An 18,046-nucleotide genomic window follows, 5' to 3' on the forward strand; every position below is an offset into this window, starting at 1 on the left:
GGCGGGGCGAGGCGGGGCGGGGCGGGGCGGGCCGGCGGCTCTCGGCGCTGACGCTACGCCGACGCGCCCGACGTCGGGCACGTTGACGCCGGCGACGCGCCGCCGGGCCCGCTCCTCCTGCGCTCCTCCAGTGTCCGGCCGCGGGCCGGCCTTAGTGACTGGGGGCGGCGGGCCCGGGGCCGCGGGCGCGGGGCGGGCGCGGGCGCGGGCTGCCTTCGTCGGGCCCCGAGCTCGCCCGGAGCGAGCGGCCGCCCGGGAGCTGCCGCGGAGCCTCCTCGCCCGCTCCCGCCGGCGAGCAAGGTAAGGGAGCGGGAGACTGAGGCAGGCTCGGCGGAGCGGGGCCCCGGGCGCCGGCCCCTCCTCGCGCGGCCGCCCCGTGTCAGCCTCGGGGGAGGGCGCGCTCCCGGGGGCGAGCCCGCGGCGCGCGGTCCGTGGGGAGAGCCTGCGGGCGCCCGTGGGAACCCCGGCGGGACCCTGGGGGGCGCGCCCCGCCCGCGCCCGGAGCGGCGAGTCCTTGACCCCGCGAGCCGCCCCCTCCCCTGCCTGCATCGCCCGGGCGACCCCGTTGCCCCGGCGACCCCAACGCCCAGCGCCGAACGGAACGTGGAACGTGAGCACTTGTGGCCGCAAGAAGCCCCGGCTCTTGCTGGGCTCCGGTTGCAAACGGTTCCCAGCGCCCCGGGGTCCGGGGACCTGCCGTACCCCGTGCGGGTGTGAGTGGGAAAAGGTGATCGCCCTCGGGTGCGCGGTCTCGGGCATCTGTCTCGTTGTGGGGGGGTCTGCCGAGCCCCGAATACCGCGGGCAGCGTCGGGAACGGCCCCCCATCCCCTCGCTCTGTCGTTATATTCGGGACACGGAACAGCCTCTCCCAGCCTCACCTTCCCTTTTCCTTCCTAGCCGGCTGTGTCGACCTGCTCTATTTCCATTCTGGAATTTGGGGGGCGGAGGGGGGGCTCTATTAAGTAAGTTAGATTGTGGGACCAACGGTTATAGCCATTGGAAACCACCTCTCCCGGCCCCTGGAGGAATCCAGTGCTTTTAGCGCTCCCCACCAAATCCAGCCGAGAATTCGGGGAGCCGGCCGTCCTCCCCAGGAGCTGACTGCACACATTCCTGTGAGATGCCGGGTGGATTCTGTACTTGTCAGTTTGACTGGCTCTGTGGCCTTCTGTGCTTTTCCCGAAGCCTGATTGGGTGGCCCTGTCTCCGCTCTCCTCCACCAGGAAATAGAGGGGGGAAAAGTTACAGAAGTACACTTGTTTTCAACGTCTAGAAAGTACAGCGTTGCAAACAAGATACCGAGGGGTGGTTCTTTGTGCGAGAGGTAGGTTTCCGTCTTGACCCTGCACTGGGGTCGTTGTCTGTCAACGTCCTCCTCCGAGGTCCGGGAATTGCGGGCGTGTGTGTTTCCCCAGTTTATTCTGTTCAGAGCCGAACAGTCAGATCTGAGAAGGAGGCTGTCAGTCTTTCATTTAATAAGGACAGACCGCTATAACGTTGCAGCTTTGTGAGAGCCTTTATTTCGCACTTACTGACTGTAGTTTGGGGCCTTTCTTTCAAGATGATGTGCGAGGTGATGCCAACTATCAGTGAAGCGGAAGGCCCCCCAGGAGGAAGTGGGGACCATGGGTCCGGCTCGCCTTCGCAGCCAGAAGCAGATTCACATTTCGAACAGTTGATGGTCTCCATGCTGGAAGAGAGGGACCGTCTTCTCGATACACTGAGAGAGACTCAAGAAACGCTGGCGTTGACCCAGGGGAAGCTCCAGGAGGTTGGTCATGAACGGGATTCCTTGCAGAGGCAGCTCAACACTGCACTTCCACAGGTACGGATGCTTTTTACCTGCAGCTTCGCGGGTTTCTTTCCACAAATGGCCTATCTTCTCCAGGGTCATCTTGATGGTCTTAGTATTTTAGAGGGGTATTTTGTGTGACATTTGTGAACAGATGGGATTCTGGTATTTTAAGGCATATGGAGATCAAGTTCCTGAGGATTAAACGTCTCAGGAGGAACAGACTCTGCTCCTCTGAAGTCAAGTGAAGATGCTTCATCACTGTTTCTTTCTTCCCACAGCAGGAGGAACTATTTGCATTAGAGGAGTGCTCCCAGGTTTTGGAGAAGGGCCTTGAAACGACCCAGTGAGGTGGTGCCTTTCGGTCAACCTTTGCTCTTTAGCCATTTCTTACTAAATGTGCATTTCCCGTGGATTGTATCACGTATTTCCAGTTTCCTAATGAAATTGAATGGCACATAGGATTGATTCCACAGGAAAAATACTTTTATAGTCCACCTTGATCAGGACACCTGTGTTTTGTAAATGAAATTTGTTTTAAGAAATAGGGGATTGGACCTTGATTCCGTGGGAACGTCCCTGGGCCGATAAGAACGATGAAGCTCGGACTGGCACTGCAGGTGTTCACCTATGCATTTGGACCCGCGTTTCAGACCCTTTATTATGGAGCTGACTGAGGGTGATGATAGGTGAAGGGAGAAAATGTCAACGGGAATGGAAGGCAAGAGGTACAGAGCATAGTGGGAGACGGGAAGCTTTCTTGGGGGTTCGTGAGCTGTCTAGGTGCCATTTTACTTACCCTCAGTAGCTGCCTTGATGGCGCTTCTGGGTAGCCCCGAACAAGCGTGCGCCGACGCCCGCGAGAGGGGCGCGCACCAGGGCAGTGAGGGAGTAATTACTGGCCTTCATGCGTTTCTTGGCTTTAGTCAGCAATCCTGAAAGATTGATAAGCCGACCATTCGGCTTTCTTGTCTAGCAGCAATAATTTAATGTTAGTTCTATAATGTTCCCTTTTTGTGGATTAGAGAATTATTAAGGTTTTTCTCATTCCCGTCCTCTAAATTACCAAGTTTGCTTAGGTCAGATTTTTATTACCAGAAGCTTGAAAGGATCAGTCAGATTTTGTTCCGCCAGGATGTTAGTGTACTTGTAAATCTTATAGTTGTACGGTTTGTGTGTGTGTGATTGTGTGCTTTAAGGTAATGTGAGGTACATACACTGAAGTGTGTGTCAGACCCTTGCACATTTGGCGAGTGGTTCGTTGAAGGAGCACCAGGCCGGGCAGGGCCGGGCAGGAGTTCTGCGCAGCGCGGTCTCGTGCCGCCCAGTTGCCGCTCTGGGGGGCAAGGGCTCGGTGATTTGTCTCTGGCCTGGGAATGCCCCTGAGCAGAGATGTGATGGTGTTGCGTGCTCGCCTCGCCACGGGAGCACCCGAGTCCAGCATTTCCGACACGCGGGGACCATAACGTGAACATTTCTTGGACGCTTCTTTTGCCTGGCTTTTGTCTCTTGTCTGGTGACTAATAGTGTAACCAGGTAGGAGGCATGTGAGCAGGTAAGTGCACTTGTACTCCTGGTACGTTCTGTAGGCAGTGAGCATATGTACTTTAAATAAAGTTTAATTATAAGACATCAGGGAAGTTCACAACTCATAAGTGTACATCTCAGTGAATTTTTCACGAAGTGAACACACTTTTGTAACCACCACTAGATCAGGAAAGAGAACATCACTGAGCTTCCCAGAAGCCTCCTACCCACTCCCAGTAATTGTCCCTCAAAGCTCACTGCAGCCCTTTATTTTTTTGGACTTTTATTTTATTTGTTCCGGTGGTCCTCAGGTTTTTTTCTTACCACAGAACTCTTTCTTCAAGAAAACTTGTATTCAGAATCCCAACAAATATCAATAGAAAATCACTGTCTTGACTTTTGGCGATGTTTACTTTGGCGTGTTCTTGATTTTATATATAAATGAAATAATGTGTGTTTTGTTTCTTGATTCTTTCATTCAACATTATGTTTGTAAGATTCATCCGTCATGTTGTCTTTTTTTTGTTGTTGTTCAGATAGAGTGGGAGGGAGAGAGAGAAAAACAGAGAAATATCGACGTGAAAGGGACACATCGAGTGGCTGCCACCCGCACAACCCAACCAGGGACAGGAACAAACTGCAACCGAGGTACGTGCCCTTCGCGGGAACCGAACCCGGGTCTTTCTGGACCACAGGCCGATGCTCTAACCGCTGAGCCAAACCAGCCAGGGCCCGTCATATTGTCTTATGTAGCTTGTGTATTCTCATCTGCTGCCTAGTAATCCAATGTGCAAATGAATGTACTGTAACTTATTTATTTCTTTATTTTAATTGAATTTATTTATTTAATTGATTTTAGAGAAGGAGGAAGGGAGAGAGAGAAACATCCATATGAGAGAGGTACATTGCCCTGGCCGGTTTGGCTCAGCAGTTAGAGCGTCGGCCTGCGGTCCGGAGAGACCCGGGTTCGGTTCCCGCTAAGGGCATGTACCTCGGTTGCAGTTTGTCCCCGGCCCTGGTTGGTCGTGCGGGTGGCAGCCACTCGATGTGTCCCTTTCACATCGATGTTTCTCTCTCTCTCTCCCTCCTGCTCTATCTGAACAAAGAATGAAAAAGTGTCCTCGGGTGAGGATAAAAAAAAAAAAAAAAAAAGGAGAGAGGTACATTGATCAGTTGCCTTCCGTATAATTCCCAACTGGGGATCAAACCCACACCCTAGGTATGTGCTCTGACTGGGAATGGAAACCATGACCTTCTGGTGCACGGAATGATACCCCAGCCAACTGAGCCATGCTGGCCTGGGCTGCTGTAACTTACTCTTTCTACTTTTCATGGGTGTTGGGGTTGTTCCTAGTTTTTGCGAATTCTGCCCTGAATATCCTTGTTTGTTTTTTGGATGCAGAGCTGTGTACATCCCTGTTGGGTGTGTTCAGAGGACTGACATTGCCGAGTGATGGGAGCGCATTTGGTCGGCCTCAGCAGACACCAGGTGGTGCTTTTGGTGCCGCCACCTGCATGTGTGAGCAATCTGGTTCTCTAGTGCGCGGTTCCGCACGTTGTTCATGCTCACAGTCTGGTGGGTGTGGAGTGGGAGGATTTACAGTGTGGTGTGAGCTCGCTCCCTGACAACCAGTGACCGTGCAGGGCAGAGCTGCCCTGCGTGTGGTGTTGGCCGTGGGAATCTCTTCTCTTGTGAAGTAGTTGTCTTTTGCCAATTTTTCTTTTGGGTTGTCTGCTTTGTTTCTGTTGCTTTGAAGGAGTTCTTTTTATGTATTGAGTACATATATGCATGGCGGATTTGCTTTCACATTCTTGTCTCTGCCTCTTCGCGCTCTGTGGCGTCTTTGGTAAGCAGAGACTTTCACTTGACTAGAGCCCAGCTGACGAGCAGAAGAGACCTTCCCGAGAAAGCTCCTGTTTCCTGTCAGTCAGCTCTGCAGTCCACCCGAACCGGTTTCTGGTGATGGTGTGAGACGGGCCAGGATCCTTTCCTCCCCCTTAACTATATGGACAGCACTTGACCCCATGTAATTCATTGCGCCGACCGTCCTTCCCAGTGCCCGCAGTGGCGTCTGTCTGCTCTAGCGACTGAACGTCTGGGTCTGCTTCTGGGCGCCCCGTGCACTTGGTCTTCTTTTTATCCTCACCGAGGACATTTTCCCATTTTCTGTTCAGATAGAGTGGGAGGGAGAGAGAAAGAGAGAGAGAAATATCGACGTGAAAGGGACACATCGAGTGGCTGCCTCCCGCATGACCCAACCAGGGCCGGGGACAAACTGCAACCGAGGTACCTGCCCTTAGTGGGAACCGAACCCGGGTCTCTCCAGACCGCAGGTCAATGCTCTAACCGCTGAGCTAAACCGGCCAGAGCTGCACTTGGTCTTTTTGTCATCTTTGCACAAATGCCACTGTCTAAATTACTGTAGGTTTAGTCAGTCTTGATATCTGGTGACTTAAGTCCTCCAGCTTTGCCCTGATTCATAATTACCTAGCTAATCTTGACGCTTTATATGTTCAGGTAAATTTTAGGATCTGCTTGGCATCCTCTCAGAAAAGGTGCTGGGATTTTATTTTATTTTATTTTTTCATTTATCTTCATACAGAACGGGGGGGCAGGGCATCGATGTGAGAGAGACACATTAACTGGCTGCCACTCACATGACCCCAACCAGGGCAGGGACAAATTGCAACCGAGGTACGAGCCCTTAGCGGGAACCAAACCCAGGACTCTCTGGTCCGCGGGCCGATGATCCAACCTCTGAGCCAAACTGGCCATTGCTGTGCTGGGATTTTAATTGAGATTGCATGTAATCTGTAGACCATTGTGGGGAGTAGTGACATCTTTTTAACATTGGTCTTATAAGCCATGAACACAATATAGTTTTCCATTTAGTTAGATTGTCTTTTACTTGTCTTAGTATTTACAGTTTTCTGTGTACATTTAATATGTGTTTAATTTATTCATAGGTATTTGATATTTTTGATGCCATTAAAAATTATATTTTTACAAATTACATTATGTAATTGTGTGTTGCTAGTATATATATAGATAAATGATTTTTGTGCATACACAATTATGTCTGCAAATGACATTTACATTTACATTTTTTTTCCCCAGCACTATAACTATTTTTCTTTTTCTTGCCTTATTTCTTGCCTAGTACAGTATTAAATAAAAATGATGACAATAGGTTTTTCTGTGTCATTCCCAATATCAGAGAGAAAACATTCTGTATTTCTTTTTTTTAAAAATTTTTTAAAATTTTTTGTGGTACGTGCCCCTAGCGGGAACGGAACCCAGGACTCTCTGGTCTACAGGCCGACACTCAACCGCTGAGCCAAACTGGCCAGGGCAGCATTCTGTATTTCATCATTACATATGATATCTGATGTTGCTTGTTTGTAGATACTTTTATCAAAATATAAAACTTCTTTATTAGTTTGCTAAGATTTTTTTAAAATCATGAACTAAATTATTATGTTAACATTTTTTTTACTTTAGAAATTTTTTCAGTTACAATTGACATTCAATATTAGTAGTTTCAGGTGTATAGCATAGTGGTTAGATATTTATATAACTTACAAAGTGATATCCCCCGTAAATCTAGTACCTACTTGACACTGTGCATAGTTACCACACTGTTATTCACTGTGTTTCCTGTGCTGTACTTCATGACTATTTTTATAACTGGCAATTTGTACATCTTCACCCCTTTCCCTTTTTCATCCAGACCCCACTACCCCCTCCCATATGTTGACCATTATTTGTATCAAGTAATTTTTCTTTTATGTGGTGGTTTAACTTTTTAAAAAAAATTTGCAATTCTAGAGTAATCCCAACCTGATCTCAGTGTATTCTTCTTTAACTAGATTTTTTTTGTTTTGGGTTAATATCTTTTTAGAATTATTGCATCTGTATTCATGAGAGATTGGTCTGTAATTTTACTTCTTTGAATTGTCCTTGTTGAAAGTATTTATTTGAAAGTGTTTCCAACTTGGCAATAAATGATGGTGATTTAGTTATAATTAAATACAAATGAGTATATGAAAGCCTAACGAAGTTCTGAGGAGTATTCATTATGTTTTAGTACATTTACTTATTTTTATTTTTTTAGTTTTATTTATTTATTTATTTTTTTATCCTCACCCGAGGACATTTTTCCATTTTTTTGTACAGATAGAGTGGGAGGGAGAGAGAGGAAGAGATAGAGAGAGAGAAACATCGATGTGAAAGGGACACATCGAGTGGCTGCCACCGCACGACCAACCAGGGTCGGGGACAAACTGCAACCGAAGTACGTGCCCTTAGCGGGAACCGAACCCGGGTCTCTCTGGACCACAGGCCGACGCTCTAACCACTGAACCAAACCGGCCAGGGCCATTTATTTATTTTTAATCCTCACCCATGGATATTTTTTTCTGTTTATCTTTAGATAGAGTGGGGGGGGGAGAAAAAGAGAGAGAAACAGTGATGTGAGAGGGACACATCGATTCGTTGCCTCCTGTACGACCCTGACCAGGGCAGGGGACGAACTGCAACAGAGATTCGTACCCTTGGCCGGAATCAACCCACGATTCTTTGGTTCACGGGCCAACGTTCTAACCGCTGAGCCAAACCGGCCAGGGCTGTCTCATACATTTTTGTTATCTACTTGCCCAATAAATTTTTATACCTCTATTATAACTAGGAATTAACTTATTTAATTTGTTAAAAAACAATTTTTAGTCTCAAAATTCTTATGTTGTCATATACTCATTGAAAACTTAATTGAAAGTGCAAGAAACATGTCTTGTAATGAATCAAACAAAAATATTATCGTAGCCCTGCAAGTGAATTATAATGGACTGAGTCTGTGGAATCGTGATAGATCTGTAACATCCAACATTTTCTGCATTGTTTGGGGGATTTTCTAGTTATCTTTGAGTTGATTTCTAGCCTAATTTTATGAAGATACCTGTCTCAGTCTGTTTGGGCTACTGTGACAACACCATAGACTAGCTGTCTTATAAACGATAGAATTTATTTCTTTTTTTTTTTTAATCCTCACCCGAGGACATTTCTCCATTTTTTGTACAGATAGAGTGGGAGGGGGAGAGAGGAAGGGAGAGAGAGAGAAACATCGACGTGAAGGGACACATCGAGTGGCTGCCACCCGCACAACCAACCAGGGCCGGGGACAAACTGCAACCGAGGTATGTGCCCTTAGCGGGAACCGATCCCGGGTCTCTCCGGACCGCAGGCCGACGCTCTAACCGCTGAGCCAAACCAGCCAGGGCCAGAGTTTATTTCTTGTGGTTCTGGAGGCTGGGACTCCTGGGTCACGGTGCCAGCAGATTCTGTGGGGTGAGGGCCTGGTTTCTGGCACATATATGGCTGGCTTCTCACTGTCCTCAGTGGTGACAGGGGCAAAGGACCTCTGGCCACTGACCTCATCACCTCCCAAAGTCTCTACCTTCTCAACTCACTACAATTCCTAAATAGACTGCATTATTTCAGTCTTTTGAGATGTGTTGAGCTTGCCTAATGGCCCAGCATATATTCATTTTTGTGGCTATTCCTTGGACACTTGAAAATAATGGGTATTGATGGGAATGCAGTGTTCTGTGTATATCAGGTCAAGTTTGTTTGAAAGCAACAAGTGAGCTTTTTTTTTTTAATCCTCACTTGAGGATATTTTTCATTTATTTTCAGATAGAGTGGGAGGGAGAAAAAGAGAGAGAGAGGGAGAGAGAAACAATGATGTGAGAGAGACACATCAACTGGTTACCTCTCACACGACGCCGACCAGGGCCGGGGACTGAACCACAACTGAGGTAGCTGCCCTTGACCAGAATCAAACCCGAGACTCGGGTCTGTGGGCCGATGCTGCAGCTGTGAGCCAAGCCGGCAGGGCGACAAGTGGACTTTCTAAGGCATCTCTCTGAGACTCTGGTCTGTGGGCCTAGAAATGAGGTCTGATTGCTCAGGTTGAGTGAGTGGTGGGACCCACATTTTGTTCATGTCTCTCTCAGAGTCTGCCAGTCACTGAGACAGGACTGTGTATAAGATTCAGACACCCTAATGAATAAAGTCTTTTTTTAAAAAACATGTTTTTACTGATTTTAGAGAGAGAGGAAGGGAGAAAGAGAAACATCGATGTGAGAGAAACATTAATTGGCTGCCTCCCGTACACACCCCAACTGGGAACTGAACCTGCAACCTGGGCACGTGCCCTGACCCAGAAGCAAACCAGCGACCTTTCAACCCTCAACCAACTGAGCCACTCGGCCAGAGCTCAGTGTCTTAAAAATGACATCTTAGTGAGAAGGAAGTCTGTCCGCGTCAGGTGTGTTGGTTGTCACAGCAGAGGTTTCGGGGACGCTGCTAGCAGTATGAGGTGTGCTGGGTGGATTGGAAAGGGAAGGCGTGGGAGCAGACTGGTCAGGGGGGAGGGAGACCGAGGAGGTGTGGGGAACCGGAGGAGCTGGGCAGGGGTGCTCCTGCGCATTGACGGTGCAGCCCCTGCCCGGCACAGGGACTTGAATGGCGCCCACGGGCCGAGGCAGCGTGGGCACAGCCCCCACTGCGATCCGGTTTCCAGTGCTCCCGCACAGCGCGTCAGGCCTCGCTGAGCTGTCGGTGCGGGAGGCAGGCAGACCCTAACCAGGCTGAGCTGTCAGGGACTCTCCACTGTGGGCCCGTTCTAGCGCCGGCCTTGAGTCAGGTGGTCCCCCTCCAGTGTGCCTTACTGACTTGGCAGAACCCCTCTTGAGACCATGCTGTTCCCATGGTTTTGGTAAATGAAACAGTTAAATGTACCTTTTCAAAGTAGCATTGGTCCATTGCGTCTTCTCTCTCCTGCACAACTTGCCATCTTTTGAAAGCAGCCCTGCCTTGTCCTCCGTGTGACACCTTTCACTGTGCGTGAGAGGCTTCCACTCTTCGTGGAGCCCCTTGGAGGGAGACCCCATTTCAGGTCCTCGTTCTGTGCTCCCGGGAGGCCGTGGTGGAGGCAGACAGGGCTCTTGCCTTCCGGGAGCTGACATGACATACCCTTCGCACCATAAATACAGGTTGTGGGGTGCACCCTGGCCGATGGGGCATTTGAAGGAAAGACGGCCAGGGTTGTGTGAGGCGGGCTGTCTGTGGCGCACTGTGGTCCGGGGAGACCCAGAAAGGTCACTTGGGCCAAGATGCGGAGGCTGAGGAAAGCCAGCTGTGAGCACCTTCCTAGCACGGTGACTGCAGGGCCAGGGGCCAGGGGCAGGAGGAAGGGCCATGGCAGGGAGGCCACTGCTCCTGGAGCGGAGGGGAGAGCAGCAGGGGGTGGCTTGTCGGCAGGCGGGTCAGGCAGGCCTTGGCTGGCAGAGAGGTGGGTGGGTGTTTTGTCCAGGTACTTGGAGGGCCCGTGGAGGGACCGGCAGCATCTGGTGGGATTTTAGACAGTGCTGACGTTGCTTAGGGAGTGGGTTGTGGGCGAGGCAGCAATGGACCAATGGGGGAACCACTGGTTGGAGCGCATGGGTTGAGGTGTGAAGTTAGTGCTTTGGCAGAAATTAAAAACCCCTTAACCTCACCCATCCCATAAAGCACAGAACAGTACCGTTCTTACATTTCATACAGAAATACCCAACATTTCAGTGTCTGTGTGACGGGTGCGTGTGATGTGCACGTTGACGTGCCCGGGCTTACTGAGGGCCTGTGTGTGGCAGGCACTGTTGTAGGCGCCACCAGCACTGGCGGCAGGGCCCCAGCCCAGGCACTTCCGCTTGTGTGGAGAGAAGCAGGAGCAGGGAAGGCTGTGTCGCCCAGTCGGAGCGAATCAAGTGCATGGACAGCGCCACTGCGGAAGCCTGGTCGTTTCCACGTTTGTGCGCAGGACTCCGGACAGTTTCCTTGGTGGCTTCGTGGCCCATCGGTCCTCCACGCCTACCGCTCTGTCACAGCCGCCTGGCTGAGCACCACATTGCAGACCTCCACTGGATGCACTTTGGGTCCTTAGATTCAACGTTGGCCCAACTGTCTTCTCCCCACCTCAGCCCCCCTGCTGTGAGCAGGACAGTTTCTCCCGAGTCTGTGGTCGGAAACAGGGACACAGCTTGCCGATTTTCTGACTTCCCTCCTCCTGCTAGTCTCCAGGTCTTGTGAAGAGTCCCTGTCTTGGACCTTCCGTCCACCAGTTGAGCCCCCCTCACGTGCGCCGCATGCTGTCCCCCTCCGCGCTCGCCACACAGTTCACTCACTGACTCCCCGAGAACCAGTTGCCCTCTGGGTAAAGATCCTCAGAAACGCTCATCTTCTGACCCAGCAGTTTCACTTCTCAGAAAACAGTTCGTATCTGGAGGAAACTTGGTGTGTGGTGCCACTCACCATGACAGCTCACTGTAGTTACACTGTGATTGGTTAGCAAACTTGCAGGAGTAATACAGGCCCGTTAGAAACCATTCTAAAGTGTAAGGAATGTGTAGTTACCGTTCTGCGGGGTCTGACGTCTCCCGTTGGCCTCCCAGCCTTCCCTCATTTCCCGGTGTAGGGATCACTCCCGGTGGCTCCTTGTGGTTGGAGGTGGGGTCCCTGGGCTGTGGTGGTGATCGCAGACCCCTTTGACTCTGCACTTCCTCTGGGCTGTGCCCCAGTGACCTTCCTTGGCACCAGGGTGGTGCCCGGCAGTGTTAAGGCCCTTGGGCGTTCCTGCCGTGTCAGTTCTGACGTTGCAAGTTGCCAGGCGGTGGCTTCGGCAGCTGCTGGTGGCCCTCCACGTGTGCGCTGCCTCTGCGCGGAGCGCCCTTCCCTGCTCTCTGAGTTGCTGGGGCCAGTCTGGAGTTAGTCAGTGTACCGCAGTCAGCTGTCATCGGTATTCCTTGGTGCTCATATTGTCCCCTCAGATTGGCTCCTGTGTCCTTTGGCCAAGGCCCTATGAGTCTTTGAATGTGCCATTGTTTCTGGCACAGAAATGTGTCCCAGGCCCACTTTGTGTTTTTCCTGCCGCAGCTCTGAGCTCACTGCTCTGAGGAGCCCGGTTCCTCTCGGTGGGGGAGATTTAGAGCTCAGTGCCTGGGTTTGCCCAGGGTCCCCAGGTGCGGCGGGGGACAGAGCGAGGCAGAGTGTTCATAACAAGGTTAACACCTTACAAATTAAAACTCAGTTTCACCCCTGAATTTATCTTATATTTCTTATCTTTTTTTTTTCCCCCTCAGCAGAGGACATTTTTTTTTTTTTTTTTTGCATTGATCTTCAGATAGAGCAGGAGGGAGAGAGAGAAGACAAGAGAAACACATCTACTGGTTGCCACCCACACGACCCCCACCGGGGCCGGGGATAAACTGTCCTTAGTGGGAACCGAACCCTGTCTCTCTGGTCAGTGAACTGATGCTCTAACCGCTGAGCCAAACCGGCCAGGGCTATCTTATATTTCTTTTTTTTAAATGTTTCATTATTTTTTATCTTCACCCAACAACACCTTTCCATTTTTGTTCAGATGGAGGGGAGGGCAACATCAACGTGAAAGGGACACATCGAGGGCTGCCTCCCACACAACCCCAACCGGGGCCGGGGACAACTGCAGCCCAGGTACGTGCCCTACAGGAACCAGACCCAGGTCTCTCTGGACCACGGACCGACGCTCTAACTGCTGAGCCAAACCGGCCAGGGCTCTCGTACTTCTTAAGTGACAATTTTTTCCTTAATGATGTTAGCATTATTTTCTTTATCCTATGATATACATAAAATAGTTTTAGACTTTTAGTGTCTTATTGTTATAATCATCCTACTGAGTGACGTTTTAGAATATTTTTGCAATTCTTTTGGTTCTTAGAATAAATATATCTTAAGAATATATATAGGCCAGCCCTGGCCGGTGTAGCTCAGTTGGTTAGAGGGTCATCCTATATACCAAAAGGTTGTGGGTTCAGCTCCCAGTCAGGGCACATACCTAGGTTCTGAGTTTGATCCTCGGTGAGGGCGTGCATGGGAGGCTACCAATTGATGTGTCTCTCTCACATGAATGTTCCTCTCTTCCCCCCAAATCAATTTGAGAAAAAGAATATATGTAAATTGACCCTTGAACAGCATGAATTTGAACTGTGCAGACCTATGTACCTACAGATGTTTCCAGTAAATAGGCACAGTTCTGTACATGTGTTTTCTCTTCCTTATGACTTTATTAATAATATTGTATTTTCTGTGGCTTACTTTACTCTAAGCATACAGTATATAACATGCACAATATGTGCTAATCGACTGTTTATTTGATTGGTAAGCCTTCTGGTCAAGAGTAGACTATGAGTAGTTAAGTTTTTAGAGAGTCAAAAGTTACACTCAGGCAGATTTTTGACTGCGGGGTATGGGGGTCGGAGCCCCTAAGCCCTTCTGATACTCAGGGCCAAGTGTAGTTAGAATAATGGGTTTTAGAGCAATGTGAAGTAACATAACCACACAAAATTTCATATACAATTGGGTTCATTCGTGTGTTTTTTATTGTTAATCCTTACCCGAGGATTTTTTTCCCATTGATTTTTAGAGAGAATGGAAGGGAGGGAAGAAGAGAGAGAAAGAGAAACATTGACATGAGAGAGACACATTGATTGTTTGCCTCCCTCATGTACCCAACCAGGGCGGGAGATCGAATCTGCAAACCAGGTGCTTGACCAGGAATTGAACCAGCGACCCTTTGGTCTGCGGGCTGTTGCTCTAACCACGGAGCCAAATCGGCCAGGGCTGCTTTTGTTTATTCTTAATTTGGGGGTTTGTAGTTTCCTTTTGGAGTTCATTTCTTTCAAATACATGAAACATTTGTATGATTCAAAAATCAGAACTGTGGAACTAGGCATAGTCAGAAGTCTTGCCCCTCCCGCCCCTGCCCACCACCTCGTGTAGGTGGGATGACCGTGTCCCATTTTGCATGAGATGGTCCTGAGCTCGCCTGTTGCCTGAAGCAGTTAGTGACGGTGCCCTTCCCTCTCAGAAGTGAGGCTAGACAGGGCCCATGCTAATTGAAAGATGTGGACAAAATGTTTCCACTTTGTAGGTTTTTTCCTGCAGCTAGAAGTAAGCTCTTGGCTAAATTCCGCAGGATTGGACTGAGCTTCACTTGGCAGGGAAGGTCCACCCAGGCAGTTCTTACTCCTGGCTTCCAGAATCTCATTCTCATTCTGAGGAGGAAATTTCATTTAGCTCTGAAAATAATCCGGGAGCTTGAAGCATGTCTTTCATTTCCAAGTTTTTATGTGTTGCTAATGGCTGATCATTCCTGCTGCCCGTGTAGTTTTAAACCTTTGCCAGTAGTGATAGCGAATTGATGTCACACGGTGGCATGAAGTTGTTATCATGTATGTAAAGGTTTGAGTTCTACTTGAGACTGATCGCTGTTTCTGAGCCTTCGAGCTCCTGAAATCTTGAGGTGCTGTTAAGAAGCGAGGGCAGCTCTCTGTGGCTGTGCGACCAGGGACAGGAGCAAGTCTGGCCGCAGGAAGGGGTGTGAGCAGGGACGCCTGCTGCCAGCCACAGGTCGCCAGCAGCACGCGCACACGGTCTGTGTGCGGGAGGCACCGAGAAGTCGCGAGCATCGCGCCTGCACGCGGCGGCTTCTGGGGCCCCAAGTGTGCTCTCAAACCAGAATCGCTGATGTTGTCCACGTGGGCTGGCTCCTCAGGAGGAGAGGTTTCACCCAGAACCATCAGGAAACTCAGAAAGGGGAAACGAATGCGCAGGTCCAGCTGGCCAGCTTGCTGGCGTCGCCGGAGACAAGGCAGCGGGCCGTGCGGGTGGCCCTGAGCTTGAGTGAGGGGCCGCTGTTCTGTGAGAGGACATCAGGCCTGGGCAGGTAAATCCCTCCCTCCATCTTAGCTCCTGGATGAAGGTGGTTCCCGCTTAAATAATGAAGGGGCCAGGGTAGGCTCTTCCTTCCACCGTAAAAATAATTTACGAGCAAACCGTGACTGGCAGGTATGATGATGGTACCCTCCGCACCCTGAAATGGAAGCAGATGTGGCAGGAGAGGAGTATTTTCAGTAGTCTATTAATTTGTATAGTCTGATATGGTCCTGATTTTCATGCAAATTAAAATATAAAGGGCTTCATTGCAGACTAAGTGTGAACCCAGTTGGTGCGTGGGCTAAAGGACCTCTGTCTAGAGCCGTGGCTCAGTTGCTGACCCTCCCCACAGGCACGTGGTCGGGGACCGTAGCACACTGGCATGTCACCCTTTCTGCAGGGGAAGGCGTTCCCCAGAGCAGAGCAGAGCAGTGCTGTCTCCCTCCAGCTCACAGGGTGGCTTCAGTGGCGGGTTGGAGCAGGCAGACAGGTGGGCCTGTTTGTCTGCAGGGAGATCCCCCGCACCTTCTCCCCCAGGTATCCCTGGGTCGAGGTGGGCATGTTGGCCAGGGAAGCAGTCTGTCCAGGTTGTTGGCAGGACTTGCACCCATCTTTCTCTTTGTCCTCGCGGTGTCTCCGCCTTCGGCGCTCCCATCGGTCAGTCCAGGACAGTAACGACAGCACTTACTGTTTTTAGCAGATGATACGCGTGTCTGCTGTGGATAGGCGCTGTGCAGGGCTGGGCATGCAGGTGCTGGGGCTCATGAAACGACAGGCAGCACTGACTGCCTCTGTGCCTCCTCGTGTGGGCACCTCCCTGAGGCCTCGATGGCACCGGGAAGCAGGCCTCATCTGTAACAGTGCTGGCAAGCAGGGCGCTGCCGTGTGCGCCGTTTTATAGATGAATACATCGCGCCGCAGAGCCATCTGGGAGCTCCTCTAGAGTCCCGTAGATCAGTGGGAGAATGTGGGTCTGACCCCAGAGCTCTGCAGGGAGGATGGGCACAGCCGTGTGCCCTCAGAGGCCCCTGGGCTCGTGGAAGTGCAGAGTTTGGTTCTTCGGCAAAGGGTCTTCACGTCCCACGCAGCTCCCCTGGGCATCCTCCGTGCGCTCCCTACCCTCGAGCGGGTTCTTCTGTGTCGGGGCAGCTTGATTTTCACATGGCCCCGCCCGGAAGCCCGCGGACGGACAAGCGAGGTCCTTCACGTGCCTACAGTACCCGCCGGCTGCCCCGTGCCGCTCTGCCCCAGCGCTCCGCACAGCGCCATGGGGTTCGTTAATGGCTTCCCAGCGTCTTTGGGCAGCTCCTCTGTGCCTAGACTTTGTCAGCATCACCCGTCCTGGCTGTCCTGGCTGATTGTCTTCAGCTCTCGGCTCTTTCACTCAATTAATCCAGGGTGTTGCCAGTTTCTCTTTTTATCCTTTCTCTGCTGTTTCCCAAAAAACTTCCCCTCGTGTGCAACAGGGGTTAAGTGTTGCAGCAAGTGTGTTTTCTTTCCCATCAGTCACCTGTTGGGCCCTCGTAAACCTGAAAGTCACTAATCTCGATTGCATCAGTATTTCTAAGGTAACTAGATAAGTCACTGGAACAGTAAATAGAAAAGCTGTGGCTTCACAACGTAACCAGTCAATTGGCAGTGTGCACGTCATGGTGGGCAAGGCCTATCCTTGGTCCCCGGCCTCTGACAGGGTTGTGCACAGGGCTGTCAGCTTGGCAGTGTGGATGCTTGGGGGACTGTCACCAGATAACCCCTCGGAGCCTCAGGGCGCTCCTCTGTAGAGTAACCCTGTAGCCCAGAGCTTCAATCCTGTTCCCAAAACGTCTCTGACGGCAGCTGTCCAGGGAGAGCAGAGCCACTTGGAGCCTCGCGAGCTGAGACTTCGTGCCCTTGAAAGGGTCCTGGGAGGACTGTTGGGAAGCCGGGGGAACTAGTGGTTCCGAGCCCCTTTCAGCATGTGGTTCCGGAACTGTCTTTGGCTCCTGCCTAGTTCTTTTCTGCAAGCGGCAGAGAAAGGTCAGCGTTTGCTTGAGGTCTGCACCTGCACGGGCCTGGGGCAGGAGGCGAGGGGAGGCCGTGTGGGCGGGAGGGCGCTGGAGGAGGCCAGGGCTCATCTCAGGTCTGCTCGCCCTGCCGGTTCTCTAGTGGGCACGTGCGGCAGGAGGCGGGTCTGGCGCCATTGATGTAGTTCCTGTCCTCAGTGTAGGATGGAGGTTTTGTGAGCGGGGCAGGGAGTCAAAGGGAATGAGGGAAGTTGCGAGAATTTTCTAAATTGCGTTTGTTACTACAGTTTGCAGAGGGATTTGCTTTTTCCTGCAGAGTGACTTGGAGGCTTGGGGCTGGGTTCTCACTGTGAGCTGCCCCACCGGCCACGGGGGTCACGGAGAGCTTGTGAAGCCCTCAGGAGAATGGCTGGTATTTAGTGGGCACCATCAGTGGCGCCACTACTCTGATAGTCGTGACTAAGTGGTGTAGGAGGTTTGGTGATGGGGAAGTGCCTTTCTCTGTGGTTCCCAAAGCTAGCCATGGCTGATGGGATAAAAGGAGGAAAATGGGGGGCGGCAATATGGAAATGAATGACGTGCACACTGACAGTCTCTGCCTCCATCCAGTATGTGCACAGTGTGGGCTATTATCTGCCAGCCAGTGAGGGTTTTAATATGCATTCGTACTTTCCATCGGGAGAAATGAAGTTCTGCGTTGTGGAATACAAGGAGTGAGTTGAATAAGCATGCTGAGTCAGGGGGCTTCGTCAGTCCCAAGGGGCCTGGGTGATTTGTGCAGAAGCCTGGCTCACGCATCTCTGGGAAGGTGGGAGAACCAGGCCCGGAGCCACGAGCCGGTCCTGCTGCAAACGGTGAAGCCACCAGTCCTGTGAACGGCCCTGCACTGCCCGCTTTGTTGGCCGGGTCAGGATTCTGTGGCCACTTCTGGG

The 18,046-nt window shown here is 51.1% G+C and overlaps 1 protein-coding gene across 3 annotated transcripts in view; it reads left to right on the forward strand.

Moving 5' to 3' along the window:
- Nucleotides 1–267: 267 nt before the first annotated feature.
- Nucleotides 268–18,046, forward strand: part of PPFIA1 (PTPRF interacting protein alpha 1) — an 86,171-nt gene continuing 68,392 nt past the window's right edge. For 2 of the 3 annotated variants that reach the window (XM_036259097.1, XM_036259096.1), the window contains exon 1: nt 1,467–1,826. In XM_036259097.1, the coding sequence (XP_036114990.1) occupies nt 1,563–1,826 (264 nt within the window). In that variant the 5' untranslated portion in view covers nt 1,467–1,562. Of the gene's footprint in view, nt 301–1,466; nt 1,827–18,046 lie in introns of those variants that run through there. The other variant, XM_036259094.1, reaches the window with a different exon arrangement.

Source organism: Molossus molossus, unplaced genomic scaffold (assembly GCF_014108415.1).
Source record: "Molossus molossus isolate mMolMol1 unplaced genomic scaffold, mMolMol1.p scaffold_m16_p_13, whole genome shotgun sequence".
NCBI classification, from domain to species: Eukaryota; Metazoa; Chordata; class Mammalia; order Chiroptera; family Molossidae; genus Molossus; species Molossus molossus.